The 16,301-nt window shown below is 39.9% G+C and overlaps 1 protein-coding gene across 2 annotated transcripts in view; it reads left to right on the top strand.

Moving 5' to 3' along the window:
• Window positions 1-281: 281 nt before the first annotated feature.
• LOC145770838 (epidermal growth factor receptor kinase substrate 8-like) overlaps window positions 282-16,301 on the top strand; it is a 28,325-nt gene continuing 12,305 nt past the window's right edge. For both annotated transcript variants that reach the window (XM_082582570.1, XM_082582571.1), the window contains exons 1-7: window positions 282-499; window positions 4,281-4,442; window positions 4,826-4,975; window positions 5,406-5,595; window positions 9,958-10,046; window positions 11,346-11,573; window positions 15,868-16,091. In XM_082582570.1, the coding sequence (XP_082438696.1) occupies window positions 341-499; window positions 4,281-4,442; window positions 4,826-4,975; window positions 5,406-5,595; window positions 9,958-10,046; window positions 11,346-11,573; window positions 15,868-16,091 (1,202 nt within the window). In that variant the 5' untranslated portion in view covers window positions 282-340. The remainder of the gene's footprint in view (window positions 500-4,280; window positions 4,443-4,825; window positions 4,976-5,405; window positions 5,596-9,957; window positions 10,047-11,345; window positions 11,574-15,867; window positions 16,092-16,301) is intronic.

Raw genomic sequence — 16,301 nt, 5'->3', positions numbered from 1 at the left:
GACTTCGGCTTTGTGCTATTTTTTCTCTTGATCTTTTCAGGGTACAAAATGAGGGTACAAATTGTTCAGGGTACGAATTAGGTTGCATCGAAAATATAAATAAACTTTGCTAATGCACTACGTGACTAGCCTATAAAAAACAAATATGAGAGATTTTGTAGCATTATTGTAATTCCAGATGTCGCATGTAAATCTTTCATAAAGTTTGTCTATGCCTGATATATCATATATAATATATATACAAAGTTGAAAACATTGTGCTGTGTTTGATACCAGGTTACCGTATATACTGTAAGAAGTAGGTTGATCAAAAAGTAATTCAAATTGGTTTCCTCTAAAAATGAAGCCTCCTCTACGTGCCTCTGAAGCGGAGCCATACTTAGAGCAAAGTGCAAGCTCAGGAGGAGCGCAACCTTCAGCTAAAGCAATTTATCAACAAAGGAAAAATTATGGAAAGAATGTTGCAGCTATGGGAGAGGTCTCACAGTATAAAGTTGAGGTACTGCAGTATGTTTGCTTTTTCAATTAATTGTAGAATGAATAAAATTAAGTTTTTTCAAGCTTTTTAGAATCAACAGCAAATTGTTCGTTCTCTAGGTCCAAATGTAAAAATTGTACGTAACAAAAATATATGGCAGTGGGTATTTGACCGGCGCCGGTCTTTGATCTGAAACACTATTTGACTGGTCATGACGTCACTATATAGGCACTTCTTTCTTTTTCTCTTTCAAAGAAAAAGACGAGAAGAGTGCCTATATATATAAGTTCTAATTTTGACAGTTATGTTCAACTGATTGGGTGGCGCGTAGGATATGTCTCGGGTTGGTGATCCAGAGGGAATGAGTTCGATACTACGCGGAAGCGTTTTTTTTTTTTTTTTTAAATTTTAAATTAAATTTTGACCCGAAATGACTCAATCTTTAGGCTGCTGTATTTTTGTGGTCAATTTTTAATTTCAGAAGCCTACAGCCCAATTTTTTATGTCTTTTCAACTATGAGTAATAAAGTTAGAGTTTTTAATTTTCTGGAATTTAAGAATTTCTCTGGGTAATTTTCCGTTTGTCATAAGAGGATGCGACCGTGTTTGCCGAACGACGCATTACATTTTTGCGTCCTTCGGCAAACACGGTCACATCCTCTTATGACAAACGAAAAATTATCCAGAGAAATTCTCAAATTCAAGAAAATTAAAAAACTCTGACTTTATTACTCATAGTTGAAAAGGATGCAACCTAGTTCGTACCCTCAGTTCGTACCCTGAAAAGATCGAGAGAAAAAATTAAAAAAAGCGGAAGTCGCTGATCGCAGTTTCCGCAAACATTTTAAAATTTTCCCCCTGAAAAGTTAGAGAGAAAGATAGCAGGAAGTCGCTGATTGCAGTTTCCGCTAACCCTCGCTCATCGCAGTTTCCGCAAACGTTTTTCCGCAGTTTCCGCTAACCCTAACCACTTATCTATGCTCTAACCCTAACCCTCGCTGATCGCAGTTTCCGCAAACATTTTTCCGTAGTTTCCGCTAACCCTTACCCTAACTCTAACCATAGAGTAATCTATGCTCTAACCCTCGCTGATCACAGCTAGGTTGCACCCGTTGAAAAAACATAGAAATTGGGCTGTAGGCTTCTGAAATTAAATATTGACCACAAAAATGCAGCAGAACGATTGAGTCACTTCAGGTCAAAATTTAGTTAAAAATTAAAAAAAAAATGCTTCCGCGTAGTATCGAACTCATTCCCTCTGGAACACCAACCCGAGACATATCCTACGCGCCACCCAATCAGTTGAACATAACTGTCAAAATTAGAACTTATATAGGCACTCGTCTCGTCTTTTGCTTTGAAAGAGAAAAAGAAAGAAGTGCCTATATAGTGACGTCATGACCGGTCAAATAGTGTTTCAGATTCAAAGACCGGCGCCGGTCAAATAGCCACTGCCAAAATATATCATATATAGGCCTAGAGACATCCCATTTTAACCTGTATGTACATGCTTGATTTAAGATCCAATTATTTTGAAGAATATTTGATTGTTTGAAGCTGTTTAACTCTTATCAGCGCAAGATGTAAGAAGGTTTCTGAGTCGCTTACTGTTGTAGCGATTTCAAAATGTTAAATTGTTTCCACAATCAATTATTTGCGTTTACCTTAATCGGCACATCTGTTGACAAAATGTTAACAATCAGAAACAATAGGAAATAGTCCTGAAAATAATGAGTTTGGAATTTGAAATCGTTGCCCAATAGCTCTGAGCTATTATTGTTGTATAGAAGGCGACTTGTAAGGAAAGTTGCATGAGTATTCAGTGAATGGCTTTCCAACTGATGGGAGTTAGATTGCCAGTTCTTGTATTCTACTTCAGAAGAAGAATACTGTTGTGGATTCCCCTTCAATTCCAACCATTCATTTACCATACAATGCACTGATAAGAACGGTTAAGTTAATGGATAATTGACGTGAAGTTCCATCGCAGCTCAAACCAGCAAGGGGAAGAGCGGTGGAAAGTACTGAAGCGTTGTATGACCATTTAAACAACGCACTGCTATTGTCATATGTAAGCCTACCAAAACGAAACAGGAATGTCCTCATGATGTCTTCTTCTCACTCTACTGTTTCAATAATTGACTGTCACAAGAAACCTTCAGTCATAGGCGCCGAGTTTTCAAAATAGCTGGGCGGGCGAACACATACTGTCACGTCATAAAGGTTATTTTGTGCGTTTTTCAAAAGGGCGACTTTGCTAGGTTGTTGGGCTAGCGTAGTTTTACATGTCTAATGTCTATGTCTCCTCTAACACGATTTGGAAACAAGTAATAAATATAATTGGTACGCAACAACGTCTGGTCCTGGTAATTCAGTTCCGCATATTTTTTGTGATTGGTATGTGCGGGTTGCGAGACAAAAACTGCAATACTGTACTAGTTTCATAATTACATTACTATTGTTGATACAACACGATAACACACACACAATACATCGGTGGGTTCATACGATAAGTCGCTCCTAGCGGGCGCACAGATAAGAGACAAGATGATGTAACGCAACGCAGAAGCGATTTTATGGCAATTCAGCTTCCGAGAAGCCCATAGTGGGAAAAAGAACGAAAGGTATAAAACACTTTTTTACAAACGGCGCTCCATAGCATAGTTAACAAAAAATGTGTTTTTCCGAACAGTGCTTTCGGAGATAAACTGCGCAATTATTTTGTCTTTGTCAAGTACATCAACTTCTTTGTGAGCGGTCATGATGCAGGCAGTTTAATATCAGTGACGTAACAGACGCAACTGTGATGATTGAGACGACAAAATAGAGCATTTCGGCAGCAGAGTTAATTGATAACGTCGTTTGAGAGAAAATTACTCCTTTGAAGAACAATGCTACAGTTTTTACACCGATTTAACATCTGGCGATGTTAAAACGATGTAAAAGCAGTGGAAATTGCGGTCAGACTTTTGCCGCGATTGAAGTTCCTCACAGGTTTGCGCAATTTACTTGATTTATAGCACTGGGCTACGAGTGGCAGAGTGGAGACAAACGGTGCGGCTGGACACTTTTGCTCGTTTAACGGCGAATCAACGTTGTTTAACGTTGCATGAATGTAACAATGGCAATAATTGACGAAAACTAATCGCTTAATTAGTAGGTCTAGCAAGGCCTATCATATGGCGACAAAACCTTGCGAATAAGGTAAGTAGGCTAGTATCAGAAGGTGGCAGATGGTTACAGAAATTTTGGGACTTAAAATTGCATTGAATTTTTTTTTTAATTCCTGAAATGTCCGGCGGGCGCGGCCCGCCCGCCCGGGACTCGGCGCCGGTGCCTTCAGTTATCATGAATTATAACAAGCATAAAGACGGAGTTAATACTTTTGACAATCTGTCAACATCTGTGCCGATTGAGTTACCCAAAATCGATGTGCTAATCAGAGTTAAATTGACATAAAAAACAACTTCTGGGTGTTCCAAAATGTTTTTTTTTTATTTTAGATGCAATTTTTATCCTATTGAATTTGGCACAATTGTCATTTTGCAATGCAACTTCAAACTGATACGATTTGCAACCTACTGATATGTAGTGTAAAAGGGTGCCCATCATAGTTACAACAAAATGCAAAAGTATGCTTTATCAAAAACTGTGATTCTGTGTCCTAGTGATCTCTAGTGCCAGACCATGATACCAAGTGAGCTTCCAATTGTTGTTGTATCTACATATTTTAATTGTAAAATTGGCAAAATTTAAACCAATTTTATCCACTAATCTAATTTTTCACTTATATACATTGTAGCACTTAACCACCTTCACCATGGATCGCAAGGAATCCATCTTGACAGTTGAAGACAGTGTCCGGAAGCTTCAACTGCTTGATGCCAGAGGAAAAGTTTGGACCCAAGAAATTTATTTGAACGTTGATGATAAATGCCTCAAACTTATAGATTGTGATTCTTCAGTGAGTGCTTTTATAATTAGTGTGCTTCCGTAAGTGCAACTGTGTGCCGGTAGTTTTCAGTTACTAATGCGCTTTAAGTTTTCAAAATTTGTAAAAAAAATAATAAATTTGAGCAAGATGTGAACGACCCAGAAAGCTTTCCTTATTAAGCAACAGCAGTTTAAATTTAAACAACTTCAAATGATCAATTTCCTCACTAAGGTCTGTGGTTTCAAATCCATGGAAGTACAAGGTTTATAGGCTACTTGCTAGCAGTCGTTAAGTAGGCTATCAAACGAAGTACCATATCACACAGTTTGATCAGTTAATAAGCAAACTAGAAATACTATGCTGTGCACTCTTGCGTATCATGATCACCTTATTATTTGACTTATCTTTGCCAGGGCGAATTGGAAAACTTTCCTTTAACGTCTATTGTCCACATCCAACCAGTCATCAATGCTTGCAACTTCAACAGCATATGTGCTATCGTTGTCAAAGACACAGAGCAGCATTCCACTGACATTCACCTCTTTCAATGCTCCTCTGTCCCAGTAGGTTTCATATTCTTGTGCTGGTTTAACAGCTTCTGTGATACTGTGGTTGATAGTTTTGTAATTACCGGTATACTCTATATCCAGTGTGCTACAGTATGTACCGTACTATGTTATATATTATATATATATGTATGTTTATTGGAATGAAACTTGCTTTGCGATCTATAATATGAAATCTAAACATAAGATTAACTTATAGCCTAATCGTTGGACGACATGGACATTGAATATTTTTGTTATTTATTACCATAGGTCTTTTAAATGTAATTGCTTCCGTTGCCATTGTGTAGTAACCCACTTAGTTGTTTATTTTACATTGTTTTCACTATGCTAGACGTTAAAAGGATCAAGATGGCGACTTTTGGTAGCTGGAAGAATCCTTTTCATTGAATTGAAAGTAAAGTGTTGTGTTTATGTACCTATCCAGGCCGATATAATATGCGCGGACGTCAGCAGTGCGATGAGCGATATTAAAAGTAAAAAGGGAAAAAAAAGTCGTCCAGAAACTCTTCGGCGCCACCGTGAGGCCATAGCAGCGACGTATGCTCCCCCTTCAACGCCCCCCATCAACGTGAAGGATCGGGTGGCGGAGTGGACAACCACTATTGAAGCACAAAGTAGGGACTAGGGATGCTTAATTGCTTATTGTCCATGTGGCAACTTTCTAAATCAGTGGTTCATAACCTTTTTGTTGGAACTCCTCCCTTTAACAACGATTACACATTCGGCGCCCCCTTCCCCCCCCCCCCCGGTTTCAAACAACTGTAACTCGAAAAGTAATTTTGTTTTTGTTGATCACAGTACATGGTGATGAGATACTTGCAATTGATTCTAGACAATTACATTTTTAATGCAAGGTTCAACTCCACAAGTTGCTTGTATTGAACGTTGTCTGCTCAACTGTACTGTCTGCTCAAAAGAACTGTCTGCTCAACGTTGCTTGTCTTGAACTCACGGCCTGTCGTTGGCAGTAACTACAAGATCCGAGCACTTTGAATAATATATATATTGGTTTCAGACTTGTGGGTAAATAGAAAGATAATATGGAGTTCCAGTTCTTCAAAGTCTGTCTTGGCTTTGTGGTTAAACTTCTAAGCAGAAAATTAAATGTTTTGATCGGTTTCCAATGTTTTTACCTGCATCTGAAAATTATTTCATGTCGTTTGCTTCCAAGGTATTTAGATAGTCTGCTTAAATTTACCATCTGCGAGTGCAGCACTTAACTTAGGCCACTGAAGTTTACTGGATTTCCTTTTAAATCGACTTTTCCGGAATCCAGATTTATAGTTTGAATATGAAACTTCTAATTAGCATGTTATTGGACAGCCATCAATCATTCGTGTGAAAAATACACCACATTATTCATTGTTTGCATTACATTTCCTTACACAGGTTGAAAAAACAACTGCAAGAGCTCCAGCTTTTTATGAAGCACTCTGCTTTTACAAAGTTAACAATTTACGTGATAATTAAGTTTGTTCAGGACACCTTTCATTGCTTTACTGGAGGCAAAGTGTTAAATGCTAAGGCTGTTCGATAAATAATGCAATGAGTGTTAACACTTAAAAGTTCTTATTTTGTTCGTTTTGGCGTGTAACGAAACCAGATTGCAGTACAAGGACAACAAAAGCTCCATCTGCACATAGCCCTACCAGTAATTCCCAGTTGTTAAAACATGCAAATCGCGAAAAAATAGTTCAAATTATTGTTGAAAAGCTTGCGCCCCCCATGAAAAGTGGTTGATGCCCCTTAAAGAGGTGTGCCCCCCCGGTTAAGAACCACTGTTCTAAATCTATCAACAGCATTTTTTCAAAACTACAATATACAGGGTGGGCCAAAAGTAGGCTTACAGTTATAAAAAGTAGGGTTTGGGTCTAAAAGTAAATTTATTGTTTTCGTGTGGGTACTTTTAATTTAACCAGATAATTTGAAGCAAGCTTCATCTGACCAGATGATTTTGTCCAACATTTCAACTTGTTCTCCAACAAATTGGTCAAAGTTTAATAACTGTAAGCCTACTTTTGGCCCACCCTGTATTTCATCTATATGATGACTTCTTTCATATAGTTATGTTTTGTGATTGTTGACGAATATGTGAGCTTCAATAGAAGCATAAATTTCAACAATTTTAATATGCCGCACATATTGGAGAATCAATTTCAATTGTTTCCACACAAAGCATGTAACATATTAACCAATCCATGGCGTTGCTTTCCTCCAACCCACATATGACAATGATGGAGTTGAAGGGAAGTTATTACAGTTGCAGCAACTTTTTCAATAAAGCTGTGTATTTAGTCGGTCGTTAGCTTGCTTAGCAACACTTCATTAGCATGCATTAGCTAACTCTTTTACGATATTAACTGACACTTTCGCATTGATCCGACGTGTCTGTGTGCTTCCCTCAAGTAGTCAGCTACCACTTGAGCATTTATGTGATGGTGATCGTCATCCTCAGTTTGAGCTCCTTGAATGGCATTGTTGCTGTGTTGGCCGCTCCCATCATGAAGTCACCCACCACTGCTTGAGATTTCTTCTATGGCTCTAATGGCCATCTAATAGGCGTCTGTTGCTTGACCATGCATTTAGAGTTATGGTAGGGACGTGTCGTTATCTTACAATGTCCCTCCTTGTGTTCCTGTAAAGGCCCCATTGTGGCTGTGTACATTATTTAGCGACGTACATTCCCTCGATCCTCCCTAATTGTCCAACCCAACTATTTTAAGAAGATTTCGAGCTCAAAGTAAATAAACGGTTGCTGACATCATCTAGAGTAACTACCTCAACACCGATACAAAGTGCATTGTGACGTGTTTATTTATTTTGTCTGCAATGAAACATTAACGACATTAGACTTCAGGTTGTAAAGCTTGATCCTACAAACAAATTGACATAAACAACTGGAAGTAATAGCCACTGATGTTGAGCACACAAAACGTCAATGAATGATCTGTCGTTGTACATTCCGGAATCTTGTTAATCTTCAACTTTAATTTGTGTTACGTCACAATATGACCGCCAGGTGATAATGCTCGACCAGCCACCTTCGACCTATGTGTAGCATGTTCGTCTAATTGAGTTTATGTAGACTTTAGACCGCGTCAAGGGGGTCAGTCTAGGGTAGGGGAGACGAACCTTTTTGCGGTCGCTGGCCACTTTGTCAATTACACACGAGTTATCGGGCCGCACAACTTTTTAATCGTGACTTCATAGATTGGAATCAACCAAAAATAGAAGGTGAAGTTGGTGAATAGTGTTTTCACAACTTTACCTTATAGCTTTCCTATTTTCTAACCTTAAACCCTGAAAGTTAGTGTTTAGGGCAAGAAAAAAGCAAAGGAAAGTTGTACCAGTGAAGGTATAAAACAGCTTTGAGATGTCTTTTTTTTGTCTTTAATGCATGAGCGATTGTCAAATTGTTTTACAACCACACAAAAATTTTTGACGGGCCGCAGGTTCGTCACCTCTGGTCTAGGGGAACACCCAAGAAAAACGCTTATCACAATTTGCCTATTCGATACTTTGAGACGACGTCTGTTGTGGTAACACAACGTGTAGTGACCGTATTGTGACGTAACTGATGACGATGTTTGCCCTTCGTTTCCGAAGATGTCAAGATCCAGAATCAGAAACATGGCTTGCGCAAATGCGCGTGATTTTGTTTTAAGTAAGGAAGGGCTGCGCAGGACTCCAACCCAGGGCTCGAAATTCGTTTTTGTTTACGGCGGACAAACGTGTCCGGTCTGAGCAGCTATCTCGGCGGACAAATTAAGTCTCACGGCGGACACACCAGTTTTAGAGTCGATCGTCATGCTTAATCACTTTATCTTGATAATTCTTCACCATTTGAGAACTATAGCTACGGTTTAGAAGGCTTGTTAAAATTGCAGTGAAGTCACTCTGAAAGGCTTTCATCAGACCAACGACGTGCGCTGGAAGAGTCAAAGCGCCCTGTAGCTGCTTGATACGCCGCATAACTGATTAACTTCCACCAAACGAAGTCGTGTGGCTTCTTGCGTCACAATGCTTTGGGCACGAGTCGGAAAACTTCTACACTAACACTACTATTTTCTGCTGTGCAAAGTTTCACTCGGCTTTATTCATTAAGTTTATTTTTGCGCGTCATGTGAGCGAAAGTGAATTTTCCCTGGGTCTTTTCTTTCTTACTGTAATACCAAAGCTTAACAAATTTTGTAACCAACCTTGCCTTATCAATATTACTCGGAGATCAAAGCCAGGCATTCTGACGTAAAACTTGAACTAAGTTGCGTGTAAATAGTGTAAAAGTACCGTACTCCCATCGATTCTTGGCGAAGAATTCACCTATGTTACGCTGATTCAATGTCATCAATCGAAGCAACATAAAAATTGAAAGTTTTCCTGCTTGAATGGAAGCTAAAGGATACGATACAATATTAACATTTTCTAGATGCGTGCTAGAATGCGCGGGAAATTATATTCTCGCAAAAACTGTTCGTGCTATGCAATGACGATTTGTATCGCTAGTTCCTGTGTTATTTCTCGGCGGACAAATATGACCGATCTAGGTGGTACTTCCCGCGGACATCACCTGCTGTGACGGCGGACATGTCCGCGGTGTCCGCCGTGAATTTCGAGGCCTGCCAACCTCACCCTCTTGCCCCCGGCCTCAGAATCCAATGGCAAGACATGGTCAGGATGAAGCATGAGATGCAGCAGGATGACTATGACATCATTCATGTCACGTCATGCTCTTCAGCACGTCCTGCAACTATGATACTGGTTGGTGCTTTCCTGTCTGTTGAACTACATATCCTGATCCCGTACCTTATCGACAATACATGCAGCTTTTGGTGAAATTAATTGTCTAAATCCAACCATAAATAACCGTTCAGACTTTGAGTGCAGCTGCAACGTATTTTTGCCCCCCCACTATGGAGCAGCACTATTGTCCCCTCTTCAGTTATCAATCGCATCTCTAACGTGATTATCGTACACAGATGAACTTCCATCTTCTCCTCGATCATCACTCAATGGAGTCCAGGAAAACAATCCAGAGATCCTTGCTTTCAGGATACATCGAGACGTGGTGGGTCCCGTTTCGTAATTATTGAAACCTCCAGTCTAAGAAGTTCATTATATTTGTACTTTCATCTACTTTATGTATCATCCGCGTGTGTTCAAAGTCCATGTTTCGGGCTGTATGACTTCCTGCAATACGAACCACTCAGGAAGCCTATTCTTTCACGATTAGTTCCTTCAACTGATGGAATGCTGTGTCTGTTTCAACTAACCACTCTCCAGTAACTTACTCGCTCTACCACGTGGCTATCAACTTATGCAACTGGGATTATTACCTCATCACCGTAGGTCGATTGCATCGCGTGTTTGTAAACAGCGTCACATTGATGACTAGGGGTGGAAAGTTTCCTGGAATTTTGGAAACTTTCCAGGAATTTTGAAGGACCCGGGAATATTGGGAATTTTCATTTGGCATTTATAATGTTTTAAAAATTTGTTAAATATTTCATCAATTAGAAAAAAATATCAAAAAACCTATTTTATGCGTTTCTTATTTTCTTTAATTATTATAAACACTAATTTGGTGTTGATTAAGAATGAGGCTTATGCAATATGCATACTTTTTCAATATTTAAAAAAATACTGATCAAAGTTGGGAACACTCACACCAAGGTCCGCAATAGGCTCGCAAATAAAAGGGCTATCAGGTAAAACTAAATCTAGGCAAAACTGGGCCTAGATTTAGACAATTCAACTCAGATTGAAGTTGATTCTGAAGTCGGTGACGCTGCCAGAACAGTCATTAGTACATCATCTGAAGAAGCCGAGCAGGAGGAGATGCTAACCGACAGCAAATAGAACAACGACTTTGTAACTGACTCAGTATTGTTTTTCTTTGCAAAAAAAACAGATTGGTGATAATTCATTTTTGGAGTTATTAAACTAAACCATGTGTTTGTATGTTCTTAAGTATTTTAGTTATACATAGTACTTTTATTCTAAACAGTATAAAGCCATTATTTTCCTGTTTCAACATCAAATTAAGATTGTTTTGAAAATTCCCAAAATTTCCATGGAAAGTTTCGGCTCTGAAAATTCCAGGGAATTTTGCAACCCTATTGATGACGCAAAACAGAAACAGAAGATCGTTTGTTTTGTTATCAATCGGCGCCACTTTGCGCATCAAACATTCCGATTATTCGGAGCTCGAATAAATTTGGTGCGACACTTTGGAGCTCGAATAGGTCTAGTGCGACACTTTGGCGTAACCACCAGAACTTGTCCCCTCGTCTCGTCGCACTGTTGTGTTGTTCCCACGCTTTTGCAAGGTTCTTATGACACATTGTTGGTAAACCTTCATTTGCAGCAAATGCTCAACCACGCGTTGGACGACACTGAAACGTTCGTGTCGATGCTGCAGAAGTCAGCTGATGCCACCAAGGAGCTGACAGTGAGGCAATCCAAGAGGAAGGGATCCAAGAGGAGCAAAGGAAGAGCATCAGGGAACGGAATCATGCAACTGAGAGCTAGACTTCCTCCAAAACAACAATTTGTCGATTGCTTCCAAAAGTTCAAGTTCTGCTTCAATTTGTTGGTGAGTGAATGAAGCAAACGCGTTGTATTTCTACGTGGCTCGCTGTTTCACATCTGATTACCGTTCCTAGACGTTACTTTTTCGTCAGTATATTTGTGGTTTGCCGGAAATTTGTTCAATATTATCGTCGCTTTTACAAAGAGCATCATTATCGATTAATTGAAAGTTTTATTAAGAGATCCACAAAGGATCCTGTGTTAATCCAATAAATTATTCATAAACAAGATGGCTGCTTAGTGTTGCTTCGGTTTCATTTGTGATTGTGTGGCTCGTTGTGTGAGCTCCATGCTGTTCTGCCACGTCAGCAGTCGGTGGTGTCCCATTCTGATGGACTTGTGGTAGGTGAAACTGAGTGTTAATTCCCCCCCCCCCCCGCGCTGAGGTTGTAACCTCCTTCGAGGTCCCGCTTGTTGCGACTTTACTTTGAGACCATTCATGGCCGATCGCGTTGCGTTTAAAATACTTTAATAAATTGTTAATATAAACTAAATTAGAGATGTACTGATATATCGGTATCATTATCGGAGTATCGGTATCGGCAAATTTTGGCGGATACCAAAAATGTAAAAAAAAAACGTATTTACTGAGTTCCATTAAGGATAGGGGATCTCCTGAAGTCCTAAGAAACAGCAGGCCAGCGATTCTCCATCAAGTATCAATTCGGTAATTTATTATTAAAAATTCATGGAGAATCAGCAGAGCCCTATTTATGGCATATGCATTTCGCTCTACAACTGCATAGCATCATTAGTGCCTTATTCAAATAGATTCTATTTTCATTGCGTGCTTTTGTAGCGTGACGGATAGCAGCCACTCCATATTTAACAACGCTAAAGCCTGTTCGGCATTTTGATAAAAAATAACATTATTGAAGGTTATGGGCTATATATTAGAAATTGAAACGTTGTGCTACAAATCGTAAAGAAGCCAAAAGAACCAAAGTAGTTTCATTGTTGCATCCTCAGTAGACTTTTAAAGAAACATCATATTTGCTGCCATAATTGATGTCAGGTTTTAAATGACTGTTGCAAACCAAGCAAACTTGCGTGGTAAGTTACATCAAAGAAATCCCTGTTCAAATAGCGTTTGATAGCTCGTGGCTCATGTTGTTTGCTTAAGGTTGGTCTACTGGCTTCAGTTCATGCACTTCAACTCAATGATCTCATGCCCATGATCGGTTTGTTTCATTAAGGATTGCAGCCGATGTGGTTGCGCGCATTGATTAGCTTTTAATGGAAATACCCATAAAAGTTATAAATCTTGATTATGTTTCAACTGATCGCGATGTTGGCAATCCCTTCTGACAAGTGAATTATAATAATGTCATAGCCTAGAGCAGTTCACGTATAGATTGTTTGAAGTGTTGTGTTATTATTGACGATCCAGCTGCATTATTGCTCTGAACTTTTCCTAATTTCCTTACACAGGAAAGAGCACATGCGGTAATTTACCATATTTCAAATTGTTAAAATCACTTGTTGACTTGACCGGGGAGTGAACCCTGACCTCCCAGTATCAGAGGCGTAGAAGATAATCATTCCCTTCACCCAGCTATAACAATTGTTGTGGGTTGTAAATATGCTGCGCATCTAGGAATGTTCACTTGGACTAGATTTAATATTCCCAACGTTTTGACAACAGCGCATACGCGACATTCTTTCATGTCAAGTGGCACTAATTGGCTCGATTGGCACAGCCGCTAAAGTGGCTTATGGTGTCTTCCACAGCGCTTAGCGGCTGATGACGCTCAACAAATGATCCCTTTGTTTCTGCACTGAGGTGCCCACAGTTTCGTTGCCAATGACAATGGACTTTTTATCCGAGCCCTGCAGTTGTCGCACGACATCGACTTCTTTCTGATTGCCTCTGTTGAATGCGTCCAATCTATTGAGCTTTTAAACGGTTCCGTGATCGATAGATAAGCGACATGCATGTGTGCGATGGCCGGAAGTAAACATTTTTGTCGCTTCAAATTGAACTTACCCGGCGTACCGTTGTGACGTCAACAATAGCTGGTCAGTGGTCAACGCGGCGCATGTTACAAGATTGCATTGTAACTATCAACTGAATTTTATGTCATTATTGAACATTTGTTATTCCCGTAGCAACTTCGCGTTGAATAATTTCGATATTTGATCACCACTTGGAATCTTGTTCACAAGTTAGCGCGTGGGATGAACATTCACAAACTTTGAATTGCCGTCAGCAAACATATCGCACAATAGAAACAACCCAACCAACAAAGCGTGATTTTTTACATTGATGCAACGTCTAGAAACGTTAAAACGATATGCAATCGGAAGCTTTTGCCGACTAGTTTGTTGTTAATTTTTTTCAACTCAACTCTTTGGTGTAAAAGCTAAAGGACCGAATTAAAATGTCAAAGCGAAATTAGCTGAAATGTATCAAACATCTTCCCATGGAGGATATCTAGTCAATCTGGCAACCCTGGTTTAAAGCTAATTTGCAACGTTCTAGTAATCTAGTCAGTGGCGCGATTCGTTCGATGACCTTCGGAAGCAGAATTGTCGTTCCATTCCAGCTCGTCATTGAACAATCATCAGCCACTCCTAAGGTTGCCACAAAGGCCTCCCATGTTTGTCGACACGACGTTCAAAGACGTTGCTTTTGTGTAATTGTTATCCTTGGCATAAACAGATACGATGTGTACACTGAGGTCTAGCTACCTTGGACAAACACGAATCTCTTGCGCTTTTGTGTCAAAGCTTCCGCATGTCTCGTTTGTTCGTTCATTGATGAAGTGTATTCGTTGATTTAACGTAAGATTAGCATTGGAACGAATGCTATATGATTGTTGGCCAAACCGAAAGTGCTCGAACCTAACATTGTTGTTATCTAAGGCGAACTTCACCAGCGGTGGGGAAGCGAAGACCGTAGATCGATCCCTGACCTAACCAGGCTGGGATTATGGATCCACATGATCACTGGCGCCGACTCCGGAGGGGCGGCGCCCCCCCGTGAATTTAGCTCGGGGTGGCTGCCCCCCCGCAAATTATTTAAAAAGAATCTTAAATCAAATGTTTCTAAATTCAGATTTGCGTTAGTTTGATCTTCATTGCGGATCGATCTCAATTAAAAGATCTACTTGTTGCAACAAGAGCGCTGCTCCTAAGATATGATAACAAAAGAAACAGAAGTACGGTAGCTGATAAACGCCAGCATGGTGCCGTTGAAGCAAACAATGATTGAAAAACGTTTTTCTTGATTTCTTCCGCTTTGTTTTTTCTTGGGAGTGTCAATAACGAGGTGCAGTTTGCTGTTTGCTCAGTTTAGTATCTACTCCTATTAAGAGCTAAAGTTCAAAGTGACCAGCATATAATTCGAAGTAGCCTACAGGCCTCGAAATTCGTTTTTGTTGACGGTGAACAAACGTGTCCGGTCTGAGCAGCTATCTCGGCGGACAAATCAAGTCTCACGGCGGACACGCCAGTTTTAGCCGTCGATCGTCATGCTTAATCACTTTATCTTGATAATAATTCTTCGCACGGTTTTAGAAGGCCTTTTAAAAAATCAGTAAAGTCACTCTGAAAGGCTTTCATCAGACCAACGACTTGCGCTTGAAGAGTCAAAGCGCCGTGTAGCTGGTCAATACTTCACATAACTGAGTAATTTCCACCGAACGAGGTCGTGTGGCTTATTACGTCACAATGCTCTGGGCAGGAGTCGGAAAATTTCTACACCAACGCTACTATTTTCTGCTGTGCAAAGTTTTACAGGCTTTTTTCTTTAAGTTTATTTTTGCGTGTCATGTGAGCGAAAGTGAATTTTCCTTGGGTCTTTTCTTTCTTGCTGTAATACCAAAACTTAACAAATTTTGTTGCATCTTGCTGTAATAGCCTACTCGTATAATCTAATTAAGTAAGAGATCAAAGCCAGACATTGTGACGTAAAACTTGAACTAAATTGTGCGGCGTGATTAGTGTAGAAGTACCTGTACTCCCATCGGTTCTTAGCGAAGAATTCACCTTTGTTACGCTGATTCAATGTCATCAATCGTTGAAGCAACGTAAAAATCGAAAGTTTTCCTCCTTGAATGGAAGCTAAGGGATACAGTATTCACATTTTCTAGATGCGCGCTAGAAAATATATTATCGCAACAATTGTTCCTGCTATGCAATGACGATTTGTATCGCTAGTTCCTATGTTATTTCTCGACGGACAAACATGACCGATCTAGATGGTACTTCTAGATTTTTCTGGTATTTCTGGTACTTCTCAATTTTCAAAACCCGGCGCCTATGCACATGATCACTTTGATGTTTTCATCTTCCAGGCGAAGCTGAAGTCCCAGATCAAGGATCCATCATCGGAGGAGCTCATTCATTTCCTCTTCCAACCTCTTGGGATGATCGTTCATTCTTGTTCTGGGCCTGAGTTGGCTCGCCAAGTCCGCTCCCCTCTGCTCCTCCAAGGCACAATCGAGTTCGTCAAAGGTTGTGTGAACCCCCAAGAAATGCGACTTTGGAGGGACCTGGGTGAATATTGGTTCAAGTCAAGGTTAGTTGCATGATTTCCAGTGTTTCCCAAGCCCTACCTGGTGTAGCCCCTGCTGTGACCCCCCGAAGCTCATGTTATCGCTCTTAACCCCATTTGAAGATTGCTCTCTTAGATGGAGCTAATTAATAATCTAGTTAAGTCACTATGACAACACCCAGTTTAACCTAATGGTCCACACATCCGTACGAACAATGTAGAAGCTGGTACCTT

The sequence above is a fragment of the Aplidium turbinatum genome, chromosome 5 (genome assembly GCF_918807975.1).
Source record: "Aplidium turbinatum chromosome 5, kaAplTurb1.1, whole genome shotgun sequence".
NCBI classification, from domain to species: Eukaryota; Metazoa; Chordata; class Ascidiacea; order Aplousobranchia; family Polyclinidae; genus Aplidium; species Aplidium turbinatum.
This window is presented reverse-complemented; position numbering and strand designations above follow the sequence as displayed.